Below are 25,376 nucleotides of genomic sequence, written 5' to 3' on the forward strand. Positions count from 1 at the left end.
GTTTTTGTGTGATTCATGATCAGAATACAATTCATTTGTGAGGTCTGAGGCTTTAACAGTTGCATCTGAAAATGCAGCAAAAATTGGTACTAGTGAAGGGGTTCATGTTCTTCTAATTTTGTGCCTACTGTTGGGCCAGATTCTGGAATCTTTACGCAATGTTTCCTAAAACAAAACACCCTGGACCTGGGCTGCATGTAGATTGGGGTTAGAGATATAAGAGGTTATCTCATTCAAAGGACCTGAGGAGGGGAGATTGCATAATTCAAGGTTGCTTGATTCAAAGACCATCTGACTTCAGTGGGCTTTGGATCAGCCCCATGGAAACCCAAAGGAGGACCTGGAATAATGGCTTTGTTGTCAAAATCCCACCGTGAATGAACTGCTGAGGCTGGTGACATCACCAAACGGGGTGGAGACTCTTGGGGGTTTGCCAAAGTGACAATTGGAGGGAGGATCTCGAGGAGGGAGATCTGGGAATGGGAGTTGGAGGGTCAGATAGAATGGCTGGCTAGACTTGCCTGGAGAGGGGGTGTGACGTTATTGACATGAACTGGGACCGTATAGATCATTGTTGCAAACGTCCTCTAGTTGCACCAAATCTTTTATAAAGGGGGTCAAATGAGGTGTCTAAGACAAGGTTATGGTTTGCTGGTTATGATTATGCTGTCTATATGTGTGTATCATTTTTGTAGTTGAAGTTATGACTATTGGCTCTATACTGTCTGTATTTCAAACTTATGCTATGCTTCTGGGTGACACCTCAGACAAGTTGGTGTCAGCTGTGCCTAGCCTGCTTGATGGCCCATTAAGGATCATCAGCTATACAACTGACCCATTGAGAGAAGACAGATACGCCTTGTAACTCAGCAAAGTATGCAGGAACTTGCCCATGTGACTCTAGACTCCATTTTGCTGTAATTTTCCACAGTAAGAACAAAGAGGTGTTCTTACACCTGGAAAATACTATAAAAGGCTGATGCCACATCTCCATCCTGTCTTCAGTCCTGCTTCTTACCTCTGGAGGGACTTTGCTACAAATGGAAGCTTTACACAAAGGACTGATGACCCATCCCTGCGGGGGATGTACTTCAGAGACTTGATTTGAACCTGCAGTTTATTCTATCACTACTACAAGCCTGAACCAAGAACTTTGCCATTACTGTATGTAATTGACTCCATTTAACCAATTCTAGCTCTCATCTACATCTTTTTCCTTTTATGAATAAACCTTTAGATTTTAGATTCTAAAAGATTGGCAACAGCGTGATTTGTGGGTAAGATCTGATTTGTAGATTGACCTGGGTCTCGGGCTTGGTCCTTTGGGATCAGGAGAAGCTTTTTTTCTTTTACTGGGGTGTTGGTTTTCATAACCATTCATCCCCATAACGAGTGGCACTGGTGGTGATACTCAGAAACTGGAGTGTCTGAAGGAATTGCTTGTGTGACTTGTGGTTAGCCAGTGGGTGAGACCAAAGTCCTCTCTGTCTGGCTGGTTTGGTTTGAGGTGGAAAAACTCCAGCCTGGGGCTGTGACTGCCCTGCTTTAAGCAATTTGTCCTGAACTGGCAGTCTCAGTTGGGTCCCGCCAGAACCAGCATCGTTACAGGGGGGCTGACTGAAGAAGGGTTAGTAGAGCCCTGAGGATGGAAAACCTGAAGAGAGCTCAGCATGGTGTCCTCAACCCCAGCAACTCCTCTCCTCTTAGATGATGGGCTCTGGAGGGGAGAGAGTCCTCAGGAAAAGTGAGGGACTCCCACAGCCATCCCAGTAACCCAGCATCAAGGGCTGGCACTGAGAGGTGACATCAGATATAGACGGGTCATGGCACGTTGTGCGTGTATATTTGTAATAGTTAAGAAGCTCAAGTTAAACTAACAGAGTAAGATGAGAGATTTCAGTGTATAAAACTATTTCTTTAATGCTTCTATGTTAGATTATATTTATTCTTAGCATAATAAGTAAGACCTTTCATTGTCATGAGCTCTATGCCTAGGTCTGATACAGGCTACTAAGTTATTTAGACTCTTGACTGCCACTTCTTAAAGTGATGCTACATAATAATTACACCATGCAACAATGTAGCTCTGGATTTTCCAGTTCTTGGGGATAAAAGGCTAAAACTATTTAACTCTAAAAGTCTAGGAGACAAGGAGTTAATATATACTGGATGGTGGCAGCAACAGTACCAGATAAACAGTCACTTAATAGATTTGTGTTTATGTGGTGGTGGTTCACGGAAGGGAAGCAGAGTGTCACAGAGGCTCACAAACACTAGCCCATATTAGTCAATGACTAGTCTGCCCCTGAATTATTTTGGTGTGTGTTGGTGTGGAGGAGTTGGAGACACAGAAAGAGGGGGAGGAAATATTTAACACCTCTTCTGTGTGTCTCTGCGGCTTGCTCGCTTTGCATCTGTCTTTTAAGTCCTGATCCTGAAAACTGCGAGTAGTTCCAGATTGCTTACAGACCAATCACATGATTAAGGGTTTGCAGGACTGACCCTTCAGATTGCAATCTCCTTGGAGCAGCGATTGTCTTTATCTTTGTTTTGTACAGCAGCAAGCAAGCTGTTGGTGTTTAGCAAATACTACATAATTGCATTTATATTTATTAATAATAATATATAGCTCTTAACTACCACTTTGAATCTGGGAGATCTCACACCACTTTACAAATTCTCCCTCCTGGACAACCATGTATTCACACTGTAACTGAGGGCAGAATTTAGCCCCTAGCTCTGTGGTGTGTCTGGTCTTCCTGGACCATAAGCCATCTCACAAAAGGGCCTTATCTTGGTCTCACCAAAATCACTAGTAAAAATCCCGTTGATTCAGTAGGAACCGGGTTGGGCCTTTAGGGCCTGATCCAAATCTCACTGAAGTCAGTGGGAGTCTGTTTACTGACTTCAGTGAGTTTTGGATTAAGCCCTTAGTTTGGAAGTGGGAGGCATTTTCAAAATAAAAGTTCCACAAGTATTTTCACTCTGGCTTCCTGGCTGGCTCTGCTTGTCATCCTTTTCAGTGTGTTTACACTTCCCCCTGCCTGCGGTTGCTTTATCAGAGCAGTGGGTTCACACTTCACCCTGGGTATAAAGCAACTGAGTGAGCTCCTCTCTCACACACAGGCACGCACACACCAAATATGCTCAGAATGACACGGACCAGCACAGCGTTTGGCATTTTACTCTTTTTTCTTCTTCACACCACTTCTGGAGAAAGTGGTTCTACCTCAGAAGAAGAGTCTGGTGAGTCATTTCACGTTTGCCTTCAGGATCAAGAATAATTGAAAATGTGATTTTAATGAGATCCTCAAACTTCTACTACATGCAACTGCAGCCGTTAAACAGAATGGGTTAACATTTTAGCGGTTAGCTTTGCCTCTCTCATATTCTTTATGCATGGGATTTGTGTGATTCTGGTGGATTATTTACACAGATATCTATCTATACTTATGCCCAGTCGTGCATCCTTGTGCACCTCAAACTCCTATTAAAACCAGTGAAAGAGTGGAGTGCACAAGGAATGCAGGATAGAGCCTACTTAGCCTCTTTCATTATGGTTAGCTTTGTATAAGAATTATGATTGTTTAAGGCTGGTAAGTAAAGAATTAGTTCATTCCATTATGTTTTGCAAATACATTAAAGTGCCATATGAAAAGGATAAGGCACTGATTCTGCTCTCACAATCCTCTTAGGGAAAAATGTTTTAAAGTGCCAGAAACAGTCCAATCTGCTCCACCCCAGAGGCAAAAAGTTTCCTATTCAGAAGATTATTTTTGAGCCCCAGAGATAAGTTATCTCAAGCAGGGAGTGGCCCTATGATGCAAAGGATGCTCTCTAGTCCCCCTTTTCGGCGAGGTGGGGTCAAGGGGCAGCATTTAAACAAGGAGCTTCTAGGAGCTATCTGCAGCACATCACTGATGTGTGTTTATCATAAAGGCACTCGAATTACATCAGGGGCATTACAGTAATAATGACCTTAGTTCAACAAACTCTATTATTTTGCTTGGACAGTTAAAAGTATTTTGCAGCAGAAATCATCAAATTTGTAAATACTCCACTCAATGTAGACATTTTGTACATAGTTCTGCACTACATTCAGGAAAATTTCCCATTGCCATCAATGAGAATATTTTTCTGACACACACCTTGAGACTCAGATCCTTTAAATTGCCTAGGACCCGGTCCTGAAAACCTTTACTCACATGAATAATCTTCACTCATATGAGTCATTCTATTAAAGTCAGTGGGACTGTGCAGATAAGGACTACTGACATAAGACTAGTCTCTCTCAATTACCGTCATTTAGGTTCCTAACATTTTGTTATTAGATGAGTAGCAGTTTTTAATGGTGAGGTGAGATTCTGTGTATCTATGCTAAGTTTTAGATGTAACTCCATTAGTTCCCTCTGTTTTTCCCATCTGCAGTGAATTATATATTTATTACACCAGAACAAAGTGCATGGCAGTTTTACTGGTTAGAAGATCTTAAACCTACTTATGATGTGTTTTCCCCCTATTTTCTTGTATTTACATAATTTGCAGCTGATCCGCACCTGATCCTGCAATCCCTTATTCAGGTGAGTGGTCCCATTGACATCAACATTAATAAAAATATATTGAAATCAATGTCTCTGAAATCACTGGGACCACTCAACTCTGACATATATTATTAACCCTGCTCCCTTTCAGTCAAAATCGCTTTGCCGTCAACTTCAAAGGGAACAGGATTGGGCCCTGGTTAGAAACAGAAACAGATCCTGAAAACCCTTACTCATGTGTCCCATTGACTTCAATGGCCCTGCTCACAGGGTAAGTGTTTGTAGGATGTTTGTAGGATGGGGTCAGCTCACATGAGAACTATTTTAATTTAAGATCACTTCTAAATACAGCAGATATTCAATCAGATGATGCAGCATTCAATCAGATGCCAACAACACCATGGCAATTTAAGGTCCTGATCCTGCAGCCATTTACATCTGTGCTTAACTTTATTGTTAACCAATAAATATTATTGATATGACACATATTAATATGCATTAAGCCCACAATATCAATATGACATTATATCGTATCTATATTTCTAGCAGTTACATGGCCTGAATTGACCTATATCTTTTTATAATTTTGTTCTATGCTAAGCATCCCGTAACACTTTGCAAAGCTGAAGTCAGCTTTGGCATGCGGAAATAAGGAACTTGTGAAAGGCAAAATACTTCAATGTTCTACTACAGTATAAGCTGAGGAGGTACCTTCATGGACCAGTCCCTGGAATGCTAGTATCCAAAACAAAGGAAAGGCACAGAAAAACAGTTAAGGGGCTGGCACAAACTGGTGGGTTGGATTTTAGTGATGTGTAAAGAGTTTTGTAACTTGTAAAATCATCCTAAAAACACTCTTAGCTGAAACACACTTTCTGTGTAAGGTGAATTTAACAATGCTGCACAAGACGGCTTCCCAGAAACTGGTATCTTACTGAGCCTTTCTTCCTGTACATTCTAATATTAGCTTTTAGCAAAAAAACCTGACTGATATTGGTCATTTCGTCTCTTGAATGTATTTCTTAATGGACTGAAGTGTAGCCAAGCAACTGACTATACAATTATCAGGGGTATGTACTGTGAGTAGTCCTATGGACATCAGTGCACAAAGTTAAGAATGTAAATAAGTCTCTGCAAATATTTATATTGTGGTGGTGCCAAAGTCCTCTATCAGTATTGGGGCCACATTGTGTTGTGTCCTGTACAAACACGGAAAAGAGACAACTGCCTTAAAGGGTTTATAGTGTAAGGCCAGGTCTACACTACACCCCTAATTCGAACTAAGGTACGCAACTTCAGCTACGTGAATAACGTAGCTGAAGTTCGAAGTACCTTAGTTCGAATTAGTTCGAACTTACCTTGGTCCACACGCGGCAGGCAGGCTCCCCCGTCGACTCCGCGGTACTCCTCTCGGCGAGCTGGAGTACCGCAGTCGACGGCGAGCACTTCCGGGTTCGACTTATCGCGTCCAGACTAGACGCGATAAGTCGAACCCAGAAGTTCGATTTCCAGCTGTCGAACTAGCGGGTAAGTGTAGCCAAGGCCTAAGTGATTATGAGCCCAGTTCTTCTCCTATTGAAATTAGTGTCAAAGTTCCGCACTGATTTAAATGAAATCAGGATTAGGTGTTAAGTTTGAGTTACCTATGATCTGGGGGAAACAATCATGATCCTGCAAATTTTTACTGATGTAAACAGACCTTACTCACATCATTAGTCATGTAGAAGTCACTGGGGCCATGATTAAGAGCTATTTGTGTGAGTTAGGATTGTCAAGTTCAGGAGTCAACAGGGAGAGAAGTATATTGTTGATTGTCAGATAGCAAAATTTAATTTTAAGCTGTTAGAATATGGTACATGAAAATTCCTTTTAAATAGCACATATCATGCTAATTGCTAATCTAATACTTTAACTGATCATTTTTTACTGTTACAAATACTTTTCATGACTCAAAAAAGTTGCATTCACAGTGCAGGAGTTCAGTGCCAGATAGGGTGACCAGATGTCCCAATTTTAGAGAGACAGTCCAGAGTTTGGGGTCTTTTTCTTGTATAGGCTCCTATTACCCTCTGCTCCCGTCCCGATTTTTCACACTTGCTGTCTGGTCACCCTAGTGCCAGACATTGCAAGTCAGCTGCCCTCCTGCTTTAATGCTAATCTAACATCTGAAGAACCCCTTTACTATTTAAACATTCAACAGTTCAAATGCTAGAGAAAGAAGTTAATCTTCTTTAGATTATTCAATTTTTAGGACAGCAGGATGGATTCTGATTTACAACTTCTGCCACTTGAGTCCCATTCTTATGGGTCCTGAATAAATACAACTTTTCAGATAATTGTAGCAGCTGTCAAGAGGATTCTTATTTGAGAGTCTTACTTGTTGATGTGATACAATCCATGGATTTATACATATTATGACATGGCCTTTATTTACATATATAAACAACCATGCAAAACAATGTCACTATATAAGTAATAAACAGTAATAATAATCCACAACAATTTTAATGTTACCCATATGTACCCAGAATTATGAATAACTCGAGGCAAGGAATTGTATCAGAAGTCTTAAGAGTGCTGCATAGTCTCTGGTCATATAGGACATGAGTCTCTATATGTGACTAGATGGCTCAGAGGAATTGTGATAGACTTTCACCTCTATTAAATCAGTCCAAAGCCAGTTCTCGACTAGTACTGATTGGAAGCTGTGTCTCTTTAATAGTCAAGGTGAAATAAATGTCATCATCTTGGACTCGGTGTCCATGTAACAAAAGATATTTCTACTACAATTGGCACTAAATGACAACCTTGGAGTTTCAACAGAATAGAATCTCAGGGTTGGAAGGGACCTCAGGAGGTTATCTAGTCCAACCCCCTGCTCAAAGCAGGACCAATCCCCAACTATTTTTTTTTGCCCCAGATTCCTAAATGCCCCCCTCAAGGATTAAACTAACAACCCTGGGTTTAGGAGGCCAATTTTCAAACCACTGAGCTATCCCTCCTTTTAGCTGCAAAGGAGCCAAAAATGGAATGGACATAGAGAATGATTATTATGATTACTGCTACTGATTGGCCAATTGCACCTACAAATTGGGTGCAGTGCTAGACTCTGAGAAAATATCCTATTAGTATTGTTACCTTGTCCTGGCCCATCTCCTTCCTGTCTGCATGTTTCTTTCATTCACCTGTGAGGTCTTGGCATTTAGTCTGTAAGCTCTTTGGAGCAGGAGCTGTCTTTTACGATACGTGTGTACCATGTCTAGCAGAATGGGGCCCTGGCTTTAAATTGAGGCCTCTAGGGCACTAGTGTAATATAAATAACCATGAATAATACCTCATCTCCCTCCAGTTCAGAGTTGAGGCACATTGGCAGGGCAGTGGAGTGATGCTTGCACAGCTGCGCCCCGGCTGTACCTGTTTGGTGGATAAAAAGAGAACTTCCTTCTCCAAGGGCATCAATCCTACATCTTTCTCCAGCATCCAATTCCCTTAAATATTAAAAGAAGATGGTGGGCCCAGGGTGGGACTTGGAGGATGGTGAGTCATATATCATCATTCTCATCCCCAGAAAGCAGTAGGGAACAGAAGTTAATACAGCCTGGCTTTCAGACAGCTAATGCTCACAGGGCCCATTACAGAGAACAGTACCACTGCTTCTTACCCACTTTTCAGCTAGCTTCTGTGCAGAGGTGCTGAGGGGAGGAAGCTCCTTCCATTCTTCCCTGGTGGACCTGCCCTGGTGCCATTCACAATCTAACCCTTCATTATCAGTTCTGCTGAACTTGGAGTGGAAGTTGGGGTGGAAATATTTCTCTCAGAAGTTTGTTTATTTTGCTATCCCTGATCTGACATGCAAGAGCTTTGGATATGAAACACGCATCATCCAGTCAAACAGCAATTGTTTTATGACTCATCAAGGCAAACTTTGAAGAAACAGTGTTATGTGACAGAAAGTTTGAGATTTCCCTGAAAGCCCGATGGCATGACATTTGACAGTCAAAATGTGCCGCAGTGCTCAAGCGCCTGTGTCAGCGTAAGGGGATTTGAAATGAGACCTCTAAAATTCTACCTTAATTTTCTAGTTCGTGTCAATAATCTGACAGCAAAGCACAAGTATCAGTTCCATTACACATAAGTTTTGGGGGCATGAGCTATTGTGCAAAGATAGGCTGTTGATAAATTACAGAGGATTCAGCGAAGAGCCACAGGAACGATTGAAGGATTAGAAAGGATTAAAGACATAGAAAACATGCCTGACAGTGATAGACTCAAGGAGCTCAAGCTGTTTAGTTTAACAAAGAACAAGTTAGAAGGTCATTTAATCACAGTCTATAAGTACCTACATGGAGAATAAATATTTAATATTTGGCTCTTCAGTCTAGCAGAGAAAGGTATAACACGATCCGGGGGCTGGAAGTTGAAGCTAGACAAATTCAGACTGGAAATAAGGCATGGGGGTAATTAACCATTGGAACAACTTACCAAGGGTCATTGTGTATTCTTCATCACTGGCCATTTTAAAATCAAAATTGGATGTTTTTCTAAAAGATTTGATGTAGGCATTATTTTGAGGAAGTCCTGTGGCCTGGGCTATACAGGAGGTCAGACTAGTGATTACAATGGTCCCTTGTAATCTATTAATGTTCTCAGACAATTTGGGCCCTGTCTAGACAACTGCTATTTGGACCTGTTTAGCGACAATAATGTAATGACGCTGGTGTATCCTCCAGTGTAGATGTGCTGCACCAGAGTAATAAGGTGCTTAGCTTATTTGAAACACCGATACAAATAGCCCCGGTACATACAAGCTTTAAGTCTTGGCCAGAAACTCCCCTTCTATTTCAGTCCTAAACTTCTCAAACAGTAACTTTTATTCTTGCCAAACTGAGTGATGGTGCTATTGTGTGAAAAATGGAGTCTAGGATGCGTCAAGCTGACTTACCATATAAGATTTATGTCTAGAGATTGATGCTATATTCTGGGAATCCTGGTTTGTTACTGGTGCTCCGTACACATTTCTTACTATGCCTAGCATGTCATGAGATATAACACCTTCAAAAACCACAATATCATGATTTCTAGAAAATGCTGACAGTTTTTGAAAATGGATTAGTTCCCATTTTTCTCTTGGTATGAGGTTTGTACGTGGTTCTTACAATTAATATTTGGCTACCTGTGACTAATATGGCCATCTCAAATTCATGCAAATTAACACTATATACTATAACATCACATTGCATATGTATTGCATGCATCAAAGGGAGTTCTATGTACGGAGGGCTTCCAAGATCAAATCAATACTCCATCTTTTATACTATGATTAATGATAAAAGCCAAGACTGGCCTAGCTAAACCAATATATTAGCTCCTGAATGATGTCATTTTATAATTGATACACTGGCTACCCTGTGTGTTCTTCAGTATGAGTGTCAAAATGGATGGAATTCACCCTTTGTGCAGAGAGAGGACATTTAATAAACCCAGAAAAAAGAAAAAGAAAAACCCTTTCTATGATTTTATAAAACTGAAATGTTGGGCTTAGACTACTGGATGCTTCTCCTTTATAGCAACTTCTAATAAAAGAGCCTGTTTCATAATGAGACACTTAAATTGTATTTCAAACAAACACAGTCATTTGCTTCATTAACATTCCGTATATTTCTCCTTAGATGATGAATTAGAGAACATTGATGTTGAGTGTTTCAGCCAGCTGGAAATTAAGGAAGACTGTCACTCCCTAACATGCAACTTTACGGAGTTGGACCTTAACAATACTAACATTAACCTTACAATATGGTAAGAAGCTACATACTATGTCAGCTATCACAGTACTATAATTCCTGAATACTAATAATCAATATGCCACAGGTTGGAAAGCATGGATGGAAGAACTGGGAAAAGTTCTGATTCTGAGTTTTGTACCAGTTTTGAATACAATATTCTGGAAAAAGTCAAGAGTTTGGTGAGCCAGAATCCAAACTCCAAATAGGAAAATTAATCAGCTGAAAGGAATTTGTACAAAACACTCCAGTAACTTTGTAATGTACATAATGGGTCTGATCCTGCTCCCACTGGGCCAGAGTCTACCTGGTCATTATGCAGAATGAGAGTATTGCAACTGACTTCATTGGGAGTCACTGTAAGTATCTTAGTAAAATTCAGCTATACAGACTGAAGAGGGTAAAGAGGAAGTGTCCATTATTTAAATCAAGACAGAAATTAACCAATCATCTCCATGCACAGAAAACATGCACTAGAATAAATATTCTGTACAAAATGTGCACAGTTATCAATGAAATCAGAGAACTTTGCGTCGAGATGGGGCCATAGCAATATTTTCAACCCTGTTTTTGTCACTGAGGCACACTTTGTCAGACTTTTCGTTCTGTGGTTTACTTTTGCTTTATCCTTTGGCTTGTTTTTCCTGAAACTGAAAGTATGGTAACAATCAGCAAAAGAAGGGGATTTTTCAGCATCCAATTCTTCTAATAGTTGCTTTACTTGTTTTTTCTTATCTGTTAGAATTTTTCTATTTTCCTGAGAAATGAAATAAAAATTGAGACATGGTGTTTCCTATCCATGGAAATAATCAGATTAAAAAGTATCATTTTAGAAAATGGAGGTTCATTAACTTATTTGATTAATAAGAAAAGTCTAGTAATGTACATTATATTTTCTTGTTTCCTACATACATAATCACTAATGCTGCATGACTTCAAAGAGTCTGCTGGAAATAATTTTCCAATGACGTCTGACATGATTATCAGACTGTTGGTTTGCCAAATTATTTTGTAGCTTCAGAACTGTATCTCATACTGTAGCTTGATCAAGTTCTTTCTCCTTGTGATGGGTTTGGTCACAGAGACCCCCTTGAGGTTGTCACCTGACATGCTGGAATTACCTCTGAGCCTGTTTTCCCTGCCAGCCTGGGATTCCAGAACCCTGCCTTGTTGAGTCAGACACGCTAGCCTGCTGCAACACAGACCCAGGTCTGGTCCATGCCCCGCAAAGCTGCAGACTTTAACCAAAAACCGCTCAGCAAATCCCCTATTTCTAGCACCCAATTCCCAATGGGATCCAAACCCCAAATAAATCCTTTTTACTCTGTATAAAGAGAGTATAAAGAGAGAGATGCACAGTTGTTTGCTCCCCCAGGTATTAATCATTAACTCTGGGTTAATTAATAAACAAAAGTGATTTTATTAAATATAAAAGTAGAATTTAAGTGGTTTCAAGTAATAACAGACAGACCAAAGTAAGTTACCAAGCAAAATAAAACAAAACGCGCAAGTCTAAGCCTAATACATTAAGAAACTGAATACAGGTAAATCTCACCCTCAGAGATGTTCCAATAAGTTTCTTTCACAGACTAGATTCCTTCTTAGTCTGGGACTAATCCTTTCCCCTGGTACAGTTCTTGTTAGCTCCTGCTTAGGTGGTAACTAGGGGATTCTCATGACTGGCAACCCCTTTGTTCTGTTCCACCCCCTTTTATATATTTGGCACAAGGCGGGACTCCTTTGTCTCACTTTGGGTTCCCACCCTTCCTTCTAAATGGAAAAGCACCAGGTTTAGGATGGATTCCAGTACCAGGTGACATGGTCACATGTCCTGTGAGACCCCAAGCCTCCATTCTTTCCGGCCTAACTCAGATGAACACAGGAAGGTTTACAAGTAAACAGAGCCATTTACAACCAGTTGTTCTGGTCAATGGGAGCCATCAAGATTCTAAATCACCATTAATGGCCCACACTTTGCATAATTACACTAGGACTTTAGAATAATACTACATATTTATAGCTTCAGATACAAGAATGATACATTCATACAAATAGGATGACCGCATTCAGTAGATTATAAGCTTTGTAATGATACCTTAGAAGAGACCTTTTGCATAAAGCATATTCCAGTTACATTATATTCACATTCCAAGCATATTTTCATAAAGCATATGGAGTGCAACGTCACACTCCTGACTCACCTTTTGAAAAATAGCATTTTTATCCATGGATCAAGGGTATTTCACACTAATTGCTCATTGTCAGGATGTAATTTGTTAAATTAGGGAAGCTTTTTCTCATAACCATCTTTATCATCAGTTGTATGACAGACATATACCCTGCCTCAGTTTCCCCTTTCTTCTGCCCATGAACAGAGTGTCTCAATGTCCAATAGAAAGCCCACCTCTGGGCATAACATATTGACAGACACCAGTGCAGTAATTCCCCCCAAAACCCTTGTAGTAAAACCATTCTCAATAAACCCACAGTAAACATATAAACGTACAACAGTTTTTCCAGTCCCCTCTTCAGGGACAGCACCTCCAGGTCCCTCACCTAAGACTCAATGGCAGCACTGTGTTCCCTGTTTCTTTTGCCCTGAGCCAGGGCCTCACTGCCAAAGAATGACCAATCTCCTGACCGTTACCACAGCCCCCTACAAGAGATCTCCCCAGAGTTCCACTTAGGGTTGCCACCAACTCAGGTTTTCCCAGCATAGTCCCTTTTTTGAGGTAGCTGTCCCAGGCAATCTGTCAGGGTGCTCAGTACACACCCCCAGCAGTCCAGTTTTATGGGCTCAGGATCATCTTGGATGTCTCAAGTTTTTGTATCTCAAAAATGGCAACTCTTGTTCCTCTCCTGAGGCCTCCCTGCCTGAGTCCGAGCCTTGCTCAGGGCACAGCCCTCCAGGGTCCACCCTCTTGCTTCCACTGACCAAGCGGGATCTTCCCCTTTTGCCTAGGGCCACTGTCCAGGCCTTCTCCTTGTCAGGTGTCTCCAGCCTTGCTTCTCAGCTCAGTTCTCATCCCTAGTTCTGCTCTAGCTGTCCTCAGGGGGGAGGGATAACTCAGTGGTTTGAGCACTGGCCTCCTAAATCCAGTGTTGTGAGCTTGATCCTTCAGGGGGCCATTTAGGGAGCTGGGGCAAAAATCTGTCTGGGGATTGGTCCTGCTTTGAGCAGGGGGTTGGACTAGATGACCTCCTAAGGTCCCTTCTAACCCAGATATTCTATGAGAGTTCAGATCTTCTGTAGCTCTTCCTTTCTGTCTCTGGTCTCAGACAGCACTCACCTGCCAATCTCCTCCCCCAGTGACCCAGGTGCCCTCTTTTAAAACCCAATCAGAGGCAGCCCCACTGGTGCACGGGACTCCACTCCCTCTTAAAGGGGCCAGCCACCCTGTGACACATCATTTTTTCCAAGTTCCAATATCCTGGACTAAACTTCCTATTTTATGCAGTGCATTTTCATTGTGATATATCATATCAACCCTCCCTTCCTCTACTGTTCTTCTGTCTTCCACAAATTCTTTCATCTATGTTCATCCTTTAAAATTTCCAGTCTGTGCTCATTTTCCACTTGTAATACATCCCTACATTCTGTGATTTTTGTTGAGCTGTGAACTGCACAGATAATCAGATGTGGTCCTAAAAAGTGTGATCACAGTCAGCTTCTGACAGAAATTAGTGATTCTCTGTTTACTTTCTTCTGCCCTGTTGTTATAAATGTATTGGTCTTAAATTGTTGGTTTTAAATTGTGGTCATGTCAGCTGTGGTTGTCATGGATAGAGGAGCATGTTGAAGTGAAACAGTGCCATGTAACTTTTCCCCTCATTTATTATCATTTAATTAACGTGGTGATTCTACTTCTGCTGGGAAGTTTTGCCATTGACTTAAATGGGATCAGCCCCCACAAGGCTCATTTGAAGTGTATATTTAAATTGTGATAAAATTTATTTTTAAAAAACAAAGTTATTTTAACACAAACATCTCAAATTAAATGATGGAACCCATGGAACCAGAATTAAAAAGCAATGGCCATATTGTGATCCCATTATTTACATGACATAGTACCTTATTCCACAAGGAGTCTCACTGAAGTTCATATAAATAAAGATAAACAGCAGGTTTAAAACAAACAAAAGGAGGGATTTTTTCACACAACGCACAGTGAACCTGTGGAACTCGTTGCCAGAGGATGTTGTGAAGACCAAGACTAATACAGGGTTCAAAAAAGAACTAGATAAATTCATGGAGGATCCACTAAACTAAGGCCACTGATTTTGTTTCTGGATGGTTAATCTTGTTGCTGGTAGGCGGGAGAAGTGGAGCGGCCACTGCGCTCGGAGAGGGAGTCTGAGCCGCATGTGTCAGTGTGCCGCCGGCAGCCCAGCCCAGGAACGCTGTAAAAAAAATTTGGGGGCACCGCTTTTTGGCACCCCCAAATCTTGGCATCCTAGGCAACCGCCTAGTTTGCCTTAATGGTAGCACCGGCCCTGTCCCCAATAGGCCTAGATTAAGTCTATAAAAGGTTAATGCAGACATCTAAAGAGCAGAACCTACTTAGGAAAATACGAGAGCATTAAATTAATCCTGAAATTAAAGTCATGACTGCAGCACACTAAGTCAGTTTGCAGAGGCTAACCTCCAGGAACAAGGGGGCAGAACTAGAATATGTATCTTAGAAGACAATATGGACTCTTACGATCACTAGAGCAACAATATCTGATCCAAAGGCTACAATATAGAGTCAGTGATCTGGAGGACTGGTCCAGCAAAAATAATTTGAGGGTGGTCAGGCTCCCTCTGGAAGTGGAAAAGTGCAGGCCAATAGAATTATTGTCTAAGACCCTACTTCAGATTCTTTCCTTATACCTTGATACAGAGCAGAACATAGAAAGACCTCTCCACTCCCTAGCTCCCAAACCTTCAGCTAATGCCAAACCCATGGGATTTATATTCAAATTCTTAATATACAATGTGCAATAATCCAGCCTTTAAAAAGCCAGAGAAAAAGGAAACCTGAGTTAGAATAGACATAAAATAATATTTCCAAACTACAGCTGAGCTTTAGTTAAACATAGTTAACAAGGAGCCCTCTTCAATATGTCAAGGAAGATGGTCAAGGAGAAAGGACTGACTTATTTTATAGCCTTCCCAGCTATTTTTAAAATCAAGCAGGCTGGCTAACTCCTTGGCTACTCCAAACCGGCAGAAGCAGAAAACTATATTGCCTCCATATAATTAAACAGACAAATTAGGTGATTGATTTGCCTAACAAACTGTTCAAATTGGGATTGGTCATGTATCAATCCAAATCTCCTGTCTCCATTTTGAATAATAGTTAGGTTTTGGGGTTTTTTTTGGAGGGGTGGGGGAGGGTTGCTGTCTCTTCGTCTTACTCATAGTGTTTTTAAGAACAGCATACCAGTAATGTATTCAGTTTAAATTACGGGTGTTGATATTTGGTGACATACCCAAGGATGAGGGAAATATTTCAATTCTTATGGCTCTTTAAAGAGCCGGCAATTGGAAGGTCATATACTGAGATTTGGGACCCATTTGTCTAGAAGAGATGGTGCAGTAGTTTCTTCTTTTTTCCTACCTCTCATATTTTTCCAAGCAGATATCTGTCTCGTTAGATTCTAACATCCGATGCATAGTTATATGTATATTTTAGCCCAGAAACCCTATTAAAATGTACTCTGAAATATTCATCACCTCTCCCCCATCCCTGCCTTTTGCAGGGGAGGGTAATTGGGAATATTGATGTATTTTGCATTCAACTTGGGGCAGAGGAGACGTGGTTGTTTGGGCTTCCCCTTCTCTAACTTCCTGATCTTTTGTCCTACCCTGGCTCAAGAGCACTGCTTTCTCATACCTTTGCCTTTTCTTACACCCCCTGCCTGCTTGTCCTACCTCCTCTCAATTCTTTCTTATTCACTTAACCTCTTGCCACTCTAACTTCTCTTTCCCCTCTAAACTCCTTATGAACTCCCCAAATACCCTTCACGCTGGACTCCTCACCCTACCTATACCCTTCAGTCTCAGTGAGTATGGCATAAGATGTTTGTTGGGATAATTACCTTTGTGAGTACTTATGGCTAATTTAACAACAAGGAGTCTGGTGGCACCTTAAAGACTAACAGATATATTTGGGCATAAGCTTTCGTGGGTAAAAACCTCACTTCTTCAGATAGTTAAAAGTATTTCTTGAAACATAAAAGGATTTGGTAATCCTATAAAAAGAAAAATATTTGTCTTGCTTAAGAAAGTTGAAAGCTGATATAACCTCCAGGAAACCCACCTCACTGAGTCTGAGGCTGAAAAGATTTTAGAAAGTGTGGACTGGTGAAGGTGTTTTTCGAAATTACTCAACCAGATCTTGGGGGTGTCAATCTTGTTCAATGAAAAACTGAACACACAAACACTACCAACTCATAAAAGACACTGAAGGAACACCCTTACTTGTTGAAGTTTGTATTTCTGATGTTACATACAATCCTATATGCCTCCAACAAAGATGATCCCTCCTTTCTCAATCAATTATTTTCAAGATTAATTGACTCCTCCCTAAAAAAAATTGATTATAGAAGGGGACTTCAATAAAGCATTAGACTTGCTTTGGGACAGATTGAGCAGACCCCAACCATCCCAATTATCTGCTAGGTAGACCATTAATGCCCAGAGAGAAGAACTGGGTGTACAGAATATATGAAGACTGCAGCATTCTACAGGTAGAGACTACACCTTTTTCTCACCTCTGCATTCCACATACTCACAGATTGACTATTTTTCGGTAACATGTGGCTTGATGAGCTCTGTTATTAACAATGAAATAAAAGTGATTATGATCTCTGATCATGCACCTTTGCCATTGCAGCTCTCATCTCCTGAAAAGCTGCAGGCTGTCAGAAGATGGTGGTTAAACTCCTCTTTACAAGTAGACACACAATTTAAAAACTTTGTGAAGGAAGAAATACAATTTTTCTTTGAAACCAATGAGAACACCCTGGTCTCCTAAGTGATCTTGTGGGATAGTTTCAAGGAATACTTAAGAAGCAGAATAATATCCTACTCCTCCCACAAAAAAAGAACTAGACATGCCATGCTGATGAATTTCAGAGGAAATCTCAAGGAGGCAGACCATCAGCTATGCTGATTTCCTCCTCTTTGGGTAAACTCCGAGAGAGGACTAATCTCAGGTACGAAACCAATAAAATAACTGCAGCTCAGGCTGAATTTGCTTTGTTTAGATTAAAACAGAGATACTGGAAATCAGGCAATAAAGCTGGGAAATTATTAGTGCATAGACTTGGAGTGAACTCACTAAAAGCTAAAATCCCCTCAGTTCACTCAAGTCAGGCTGGATACTCACCAATCAAAAAAATATTAATGTACAGTTATCCAAATTCTTCCAATGGGTGTATTTAGAGGAAGACCTTAGGGAGGAATCTGTCACAATTTTGGCCTCTAAGAAAGTGTGATATCTGGTTGCTTCTAAGTTTAAATGTCATTCCTTCTGACATTCAGAGTCTTCAATTTGGGGTAACTCCAACATTTTAATTGCCTGTAGGTGCATTCTATTGCCTGATTGGATTAACAAAGGGATTTTGAACATAAACCATGTAACTAAAAATGATTCCTTCATGCACTTTCCTCACCTTAGGGAGAAATTCCAACTGGACCCAAAGAAGGAATGGCAACAGCTTCAACTTAAACATGCTCTACGACACCAGTTTGACCTCCCTGCTTTTGCAACACCAGATCCCCAACCCACAGGGCTTTCTGAAAAAGTAAAACTACCTACCTATGCCACTGGCCAGTCTGTATTTCCACCTATGAAGCAAATTGGCAATCAGCAGTGGCAATATTAGAAAGCAATGGGAACATTAGCTATCAGTTTCCCTTACCAACATCCAATGAAATCAGACCCACCATAAAGCATTGCTCACTGGATTTGAGATTAAGATTGATCCATCAGAAAATCTTTTGGAGGATGCACTAGACTCCATGTAGATGTTTCAGGTCCTGTGCAGCCAAATCTGACAAATGCTGGTGCTGCAATGCAGCAGGCTGTAACTTATTCCACATACTATGAGATTGCTCTGTCATCCATCTTTTTTGGACAGAGATAAATATTTAGGCCAATTTCTTTCTGTCCAACAACATGGAACTTCTGGCTGGCCATGCCATCTTAAGGCAGGCCAATCTATCTTGGAAATTGAAATCCTTTGACAAACTTTGGTTGGGTAGAATTCTGATCATAGCCTAATGTCTAATTCTACACTGACAGAAGTAAGTCCCAAGTGTGCCAATGATCAAAGAATAGTACTCTCACTTGTTCAGCCTGGTGACAGTGGAACAAAACAAGTTTTCCAATAGAAACAACCAAGATAAGTTTATGGATATATAATTTGGAAAAATGGGAATAATCTATTAACTTTCTCATTAATGCAACCTTTTTGTTTTTGCCATCCCCTTGCGGCCCTAAGCCCCTCCCATTCTCCTCCACCCATTCTCTCCCTCTGTTTTCTTTTCCCTCTTTCGCCCTCTCCAACCTATCATTCCTCTCCTCTCCTCTTTCACTTACCTTTCAGGTTTTAATTTGGTCCTCTTTCAACACTCCTCTTTCTTTCCTGCTTCTCCCTTTCCTCATCCCAAAAGGGAATAATTCTGGAGATTAGTTTACGATTTTACTTGATAATGAACCCTACACTGGGGGTGAATAACAAAAATAGCATTATTATTACATAACTACACGGGCAAATCTCCTTAACCAGTTAACAGTTGTCTTTGTTACACTATTCTTTGCCCTTAATAATGAAGAAGTTTGGTTCTTACCTACCTTGTTGTATAATCTGATAATGGTTCTCTACTTGAGGTTAGAGACCTTTCTTTTCTTTGTTATCTTTATTAGCTGTATTAAAATAAACAACAAAGAATGAATTTTAAAAGCCCCATTGTAGCGCCTGATTGTTCAAACCAATATTACAAAATTACTTACTATTGTGTATTATCCCTTTGGTTTCAAAGAAATGATGCTTGATTGCAACCACTTCACTAAGGGCTTAGTAGGGGCCTGCAGGATTGAGCTTGTGTTCTGCTCTATAGACCTAGATGTGCTTGGAACCTGAAAATCTGACCCCAAATATCAGTGGGAAAATATTTAAGAATTTTTTTCATTACGATTGAGAAGAAACTAACTCTGTCATGTTGAATCAACAGCAGCACCATCATTGAAAATCGTATATGTTCGACTATGGAGAAACAGGAAGGCACATATTTTTTATATTTCTATGGAATCCTCTCACCTAAGGATGTTTGTGTGGTCCTTGAGTCAAACAGACCCTACTGCAGGAGTGTGGAAGTAACCCATATTGGTAAGATGCCAAGTGCTTTACACAGTATTAAGAAGTGTAAATGATTGGGAAAAAATTGGTGCAAAAACCAACATTCACTCCAGATAAAATGGAGGAAATGATGGCTGGTTGAGGGATCAAGACATGGTGAGCTAAGGTAATTTGTGGCCCTAAGCCCAGAAAATATGTGGCTAGTCCTTACCAATCCCTCCCCCCAAAACCAAACATGATTGAGCTGGTTTCAGAATAGGGGGCTTAGGTGCTGGCCTATTCTACTTTGCTTTTAATCTACCCCATAACTGGAGAGACTTGTGGATAGCACAGGCTGCTCTGAAAAGGTTTGTCCTCCTTTGCCAAGAAGTTATGCAGTTTAGGGCTGCTGTTGGATGATCAATTTCTCCTACAGTCCAGGGTGGCTCCAGTGACCGAGTGCCTTTCTTCCATCTGAGTTTGGTGCAATGACAGTAACCAGTTGGGATGCTTGCCTTCCTGCAGTTATCCTTGCGTTATCATCTCCACATGGAATTCCGTAATGCACTGTACGTACAGATGTGCTTGGAGATCACCTAGAGACTCCAACTAGTGCAAAGTGCAGTAGTCCTACTACTGTAGTGGAGTTGGCAGTCAGAAGCACATTACAATAGTATTCCATATTCTGTATTGGCTTCCTGTTCGGTTCCAGATGCAATTCAAGGTTATAGTATTGAGCTCTAATGATTTGGAGCCTAGCTTCCTGAGAAACAGGCCTCTTTCCCCAGGCGCCATTGGTACAATTAAGATTAGTTGATTCACTCAAGCTAACAGTCCCTTAAATATCTGGGGCACCTTATCAGAGTGTTCTCAGGTGAGGACCCTTGATTCTTGAATTCACTTCTATTCTACTCTGTTCAGCTTTATAAGCCACATTCTGCACGGTGGTGTATGAGAAAGCACTTAAGTGTGTTTAATCCTCAAGATACTGTGCAAATAATGGGAAGGTCAGACTTTCTTCTGAAGGCTAAGGGGTTTAAAGTAAAATTGTGGTCAGATATCCCTATTATTCATGTGCCTGCATATCTTTCTGAAATATTCTCCTTTGAGTCTGTAACTTTTCATGCTTGGCCTTAGTCCAGGGGTAAATTGTTTATGAATATTTTGAGAGAGTTCCCTTTCCTAATTTTTCTTTTATGGATGGTGTGTGTGGGTGGGGTGGAGAATAACTTTTTCTGCTAAAACCTTGTAAAAATATTAATGCTCATCCATACCATGAAAACAGCTACATGAGAACATCTCCAAATTTGGTATATGACCAGTCCACACTGACAGAGTCTCCCAAATAATTATGGGGGGAAAGAGTTAAAAATTAAGAATTTATTAGGCAGTTCTTATCATGCTTAGTAGTGGGCTTCTGCTAAGTCTAATTAAGGTCTGTCCCCTCTTGGCTTCACTAGAGAATGAGGTCATGTTATTACACAACTGGAGGTGTCATATTAACTAACATGACCTCATTTTCTAGTGAGTACAAGCCCCAAGTGATATCATTGCAAGAACTGAATATTCTGTCTGAGCAAGGCCAGGCTGGGACAGAAACTGCTGCTTCTCAGGCTATGATCAGGACTGGCTCCAATCCTGCTCCCATCAAAGTCATATTAAAAAACATATACTTTTTAATTCCAACAATAACAAGGAAATTGGCCAGAAAGAGTACTGAAGCTCTGAGATCAGCAAAAGAAATTTTGATCGAAGAGTCAAAACTTTCCCATTGTGATTGAGTAGCCCTGGTTAGATCTGGAAAGATACAGATTTTTTTCACCTTATACTTTAGAATACTTTGTCACTTCCACATTGCCTGCATAACTGCAAGCCTGTCACTAATGGACAGAGAAGCCACAAGTACAGTTATACTTACAACAGAAGAGACAGGCATAGCAAATTATGACATATTCTTTACTGAAATTATATGGTATTTCAAAATCTGGCAAGGAGACACAATCTCATGACATTGATCAGGTAACGCTCATACTTGACTGTTACATGTTTTGGAGTTACTTTCCAATGATTCGATGTTACAGTGCAATGGGGCATTCTCTCTACCCATAACACAAGTTACAACACCAGATTCTCAGCTACAACTGAGAAGCACCCAGCACAGCTCTGGAAGGAAGTACAAAGCTGACATGAAGCTCACCATTGCATTGCCCCAATGCTGGGCCAGCCAGGTGCCAGGATGATTCCCTGGAGGAAGTGAGAATTTGTTAGCAGTTGTTTTGAAGTCTTTTTAAAATAAATATATTGACTTATTAGATAGTTACACATTAAGGTTACTGTTCACTGTGTGATACGTTGACTTGTTTTCCCCTTATCATCATTAACAGTTAAGCCTGAGACTCCATTTGGCATAAATATCACATTCCGAAAGGATGCAAACGAGTATTTTATACGATACAAGACCCCGCATTCAAAGAAGAAATATCTAAAGGACAAATTAATACACGAACTAGCCTATCGGCAGGAAAACGGGACTTGGGAAGTAAGTGAAAATGTATAGTGATTTTCTTACTAATTGCTTAAGTCTATGTTAGTAGAAGTACTAATAATATATGCAAAAAATGTACTTCATTTCTATTGTCCCTTAGCTGAAAACTTGAGAAACTGCAGTAATTGCTATTAGATCATTTCACTTCTAGGCTGCCATTTCAAATCCATTCCAGGCTGATAATGATTGAAAATGGTCTGAATCCATTAGATCACTTACAATACCTCCTTCACAGGGGCATCTTGGATTAATTAATTAATTAATTAATGCTTATTGCAATTAAAATAGAAAGTGTGACATTAGTGCTAAATTTAAGTAATTGTGATCATTATGTTTTTATTTTTATTTTATACACAGATCAATAGATAGGTAACATTAGATGTATGCTGTTCATTACCATATTTAATATGTACAGTTACTGTGGGCTAGATTGTGATTTGGACTAACCAAGGGAATACAGGAACCCATTACTGTCCAGCACAGCTTCTGAGTCTGTTGGGCAGCACAGCTGAGCCAGTGCAGGAATCGGTAATAATTGACAGAGTGGGCTGCAGGGAGAAACCAAAAACAGTTATTGATCCACTGGTTCTTTTGTATGCACTTGTATAAAGCATATAGTGCAACCAGAGCTTTGGAGCAAGACTGATACATTGAAACCAGTAGATAATATAGCTAAATATTGGCTTGCTAAATTACAACTCTCTTTGAGATATTTTGTGATGAAAGGCATACATGAATTAGGGAGATACTATTATATTATATGGTTATTAATTTATTATTATTATTAACTATTAATTAATTCTGGGGCAGAATTCTGTGATTCTCTGACTCTCAGACTAGGTCCTGGGCTACAGTCCCCTGTGGGCCAACTGTGATAGCTCACCAGGCTTGGCTGGGTTTCCTGGCCTGCAAGTCTTTCCTTTGGGAGCTGTGACCAATGGATAACACAGTGACCCAAAACAGCCTTCTTCAAACAAAGTTTTGTTTACTCTTGACAATAGGAACACAGAACAACAAGACAAAAGGATTAAAACAACAAAAGACTTATATGCATATCTGCTTTACCTAAAGCTTATGTAGGCCTAGCTTATCCTAGATACCCCCATTTTTAGGGTTAGGATTCAGCCTTCTTCCCAGCAGGCTCTGCCCCTCTCACCCTGGTTCTTCAGGGCTTGTCCATTCATCCCCCTGTTGCCAGCACAGAGTGCCCGAGGACAGCAACAGAGGGTTCGTTGCCCGGTGTGTTTCGCGTCAATAAACACACCAGGTGGAGAAGCAAACAAAGTTTATTTGAGATCTCAAAGCGGTGCAAGGAGACTGGCACGTCTCAAATCAAGCACACTAACAGAAACAGTTTTTCTTCTTTTATACATTTTGCAGTTAAGCCTCACCCCCCCTTCCCCCTCAAGCCCTCCCTTTCTCCCCCCGCCCCATTCTTCCCTCTACCCCTCCCGTCCCTGATAATAGTTACTAAGCAAATAACAATTACATTTAAGCAGTTAAGTCATTCTTGGCAGCTATAAGCCTAGCTTGTTAGGAACTTCTTTAAACTGTTATCTTGTCCTTTTTCCCTTCAGCCAGAAATATGCAGGCCTCATTATTACCGCTTGATACCAGTGTGAGCAGGGGGTTGCACACAGATAACTGGTTGCTTAAATATTCCAATTGCACCTGGCTTTTGAGGTCAATTAGAGTTTAAACAAGGAAGGAGTTTGGTTCATTTAGGCCTAGTGCAGGAAGGCTTCATTGACACTTGTGATTTTCCACCCTCCCGAGTTACCTAGGGTGATGGTGTTGCCTAGTGATGTCAACATCCCCAAAGTTCTTTGTCTGCCGTCTGTCTCTGAACCGGTCACACCAGGGGGCGAAGGTATCGTATCGTAGCTAATAGTCCTGGGTGTGTGCTGAGGAGTAGATAGCTGGGCTATTATCTAGCATCCTGGGTAGTTTCCTGACCACCGAGCTATTGAATTAACTTAATATATGCGTACAGTAAACATCTTTACAATACTCAGACAAACGTAGAGCATGTAGTATTCATACATTGAGAACAAACGAACACAAGAATGGCCATACTGGGTCAGACAAATGGTCCATCTAGCCCAGTATCCTGTCTTCCAACAGTGGCCAATGCCAGACGCTTCAAAGGGAGTGAACAGAACAGGACAATTATCACCCAGAGTATGGGATTGCATCCCTGACCATCTTGGCTAATAACCACTGATGAACCTGTCCTCCATGAACTTATCTATTTCTTTCTTAAACCCAGTTATATTTTTGGCCTTCACAGCATCCCCGGCGACAAGTTCCACAGGTTGACTGTGCGTTGTGTGAAGAAGTGAGAACAGGCACTTGCATGGCACTGTTGTAGCCAGTGTCACAAGATTTTGGAAGGCACTTCAGATTCTTAAACATGAAATATATGGCAGAATGTGTGTAAAACACAGAGCAGGAGACATACAATTGTCCCCCAAGGAGTTCAGTCACAAATTGAATTAATACATTTTTTTTTAACGAGCGTCATCAGCATGGAAGCATGTCCTCTGGAATGATGGCTGAAGCATGAAGGGGCATACGAATGTTTAGCATATCTGGCATGTAAATACCTTGCAATGCCAGCTACCAAAGTGCCATGCTAACGCCTGTTCTCACTTTCAGGTGATATTGTAAATAAGAAGCGGGCAGCATTATCTCCCATAAATGTAAACAAACTTGTTCATCTTAGCGATTGGCTGAACAAGAAGTAGGACTGAGTGGACTTGTAGGCTCTAAAGTTTTACATTGTTTTGTTTTTGAGTGCAGTTATTCAACAAACAAAATCTATATTTGTAAGTTGCACTTTCACAACAAAGAGATTGCACTACAGTACTTGTATGAGGTGAATTGAAAAATATTATTTCTTTTGTTTATCATTTTACAGTGCAAATATTTGTAATAAAAATTTGGCCTCCACAACCTCTCTTACCTGTCTCTATGTCACTGATACCTACACAGTGGTGCAAGTATGACGGTCCGGTCCAGTACACCGTACCAGTAAGATATTTATAGCCGGTACTCTGCACAGGAAAGACACAGGAGGAGTACCGCCCCCAGCCCCGCCCCCAGCCCTTCCACATAGCTGCGTCTCCTGAGTCCTGTCTGGGATCTGTACAGCAGCCCCGCCGGAGGATAAGACTGGGG

General features: G+C 40.8%; 1 protein-coding gene across 1 annotated transcript in view; it reads left to right on the forward strand.

The window, feature by feature from the left end:
• The first annotated feature begins 3,042 nt into the window (after positions 1-3,042).
• IL7R (interleukin 7 receptor) overlaps positions 3,043-25,376 on the forward strand; it is a 30,350-nt gene continuing 8,016 nt past the window's right edge. Inside the window, exons 1-4 of the mRNA XM_034774278.1 lie at positions 3,043-3,246; positions 10,211-10,337; positions 19,548-19,702; positions 22,036-22,190. Coding sequence (XP_034630169.1) covers positions 3,144-3,246; positions 10,211-10,337; positions 19,548-19,702; positions 22,036-22,190 — 540 coding nt within the window. The 5' untranslated portion in view covers positions 3,043-3,143. The remainder of the gene's footprint in view (positions 3,247-10,210; positions 10,338-19,547; positions 19,703-22,035; positions 22,191-25,376) is intronic.

The sequence above is a fragment of the Trachemys scripta genome, chromosome 6 (assembly GCF_013100865.1).
Source record: "Trachemys scripta elegans isolate TJP31775 chromosome 6, CAS_Tse_1.0, whole genome shotgun sequence".
Taxonomy (NCBI): Eukaryota; Metazoa; Chordata; order Testudines; family Emydidae; genus Trachemys; species Trachemys scripta.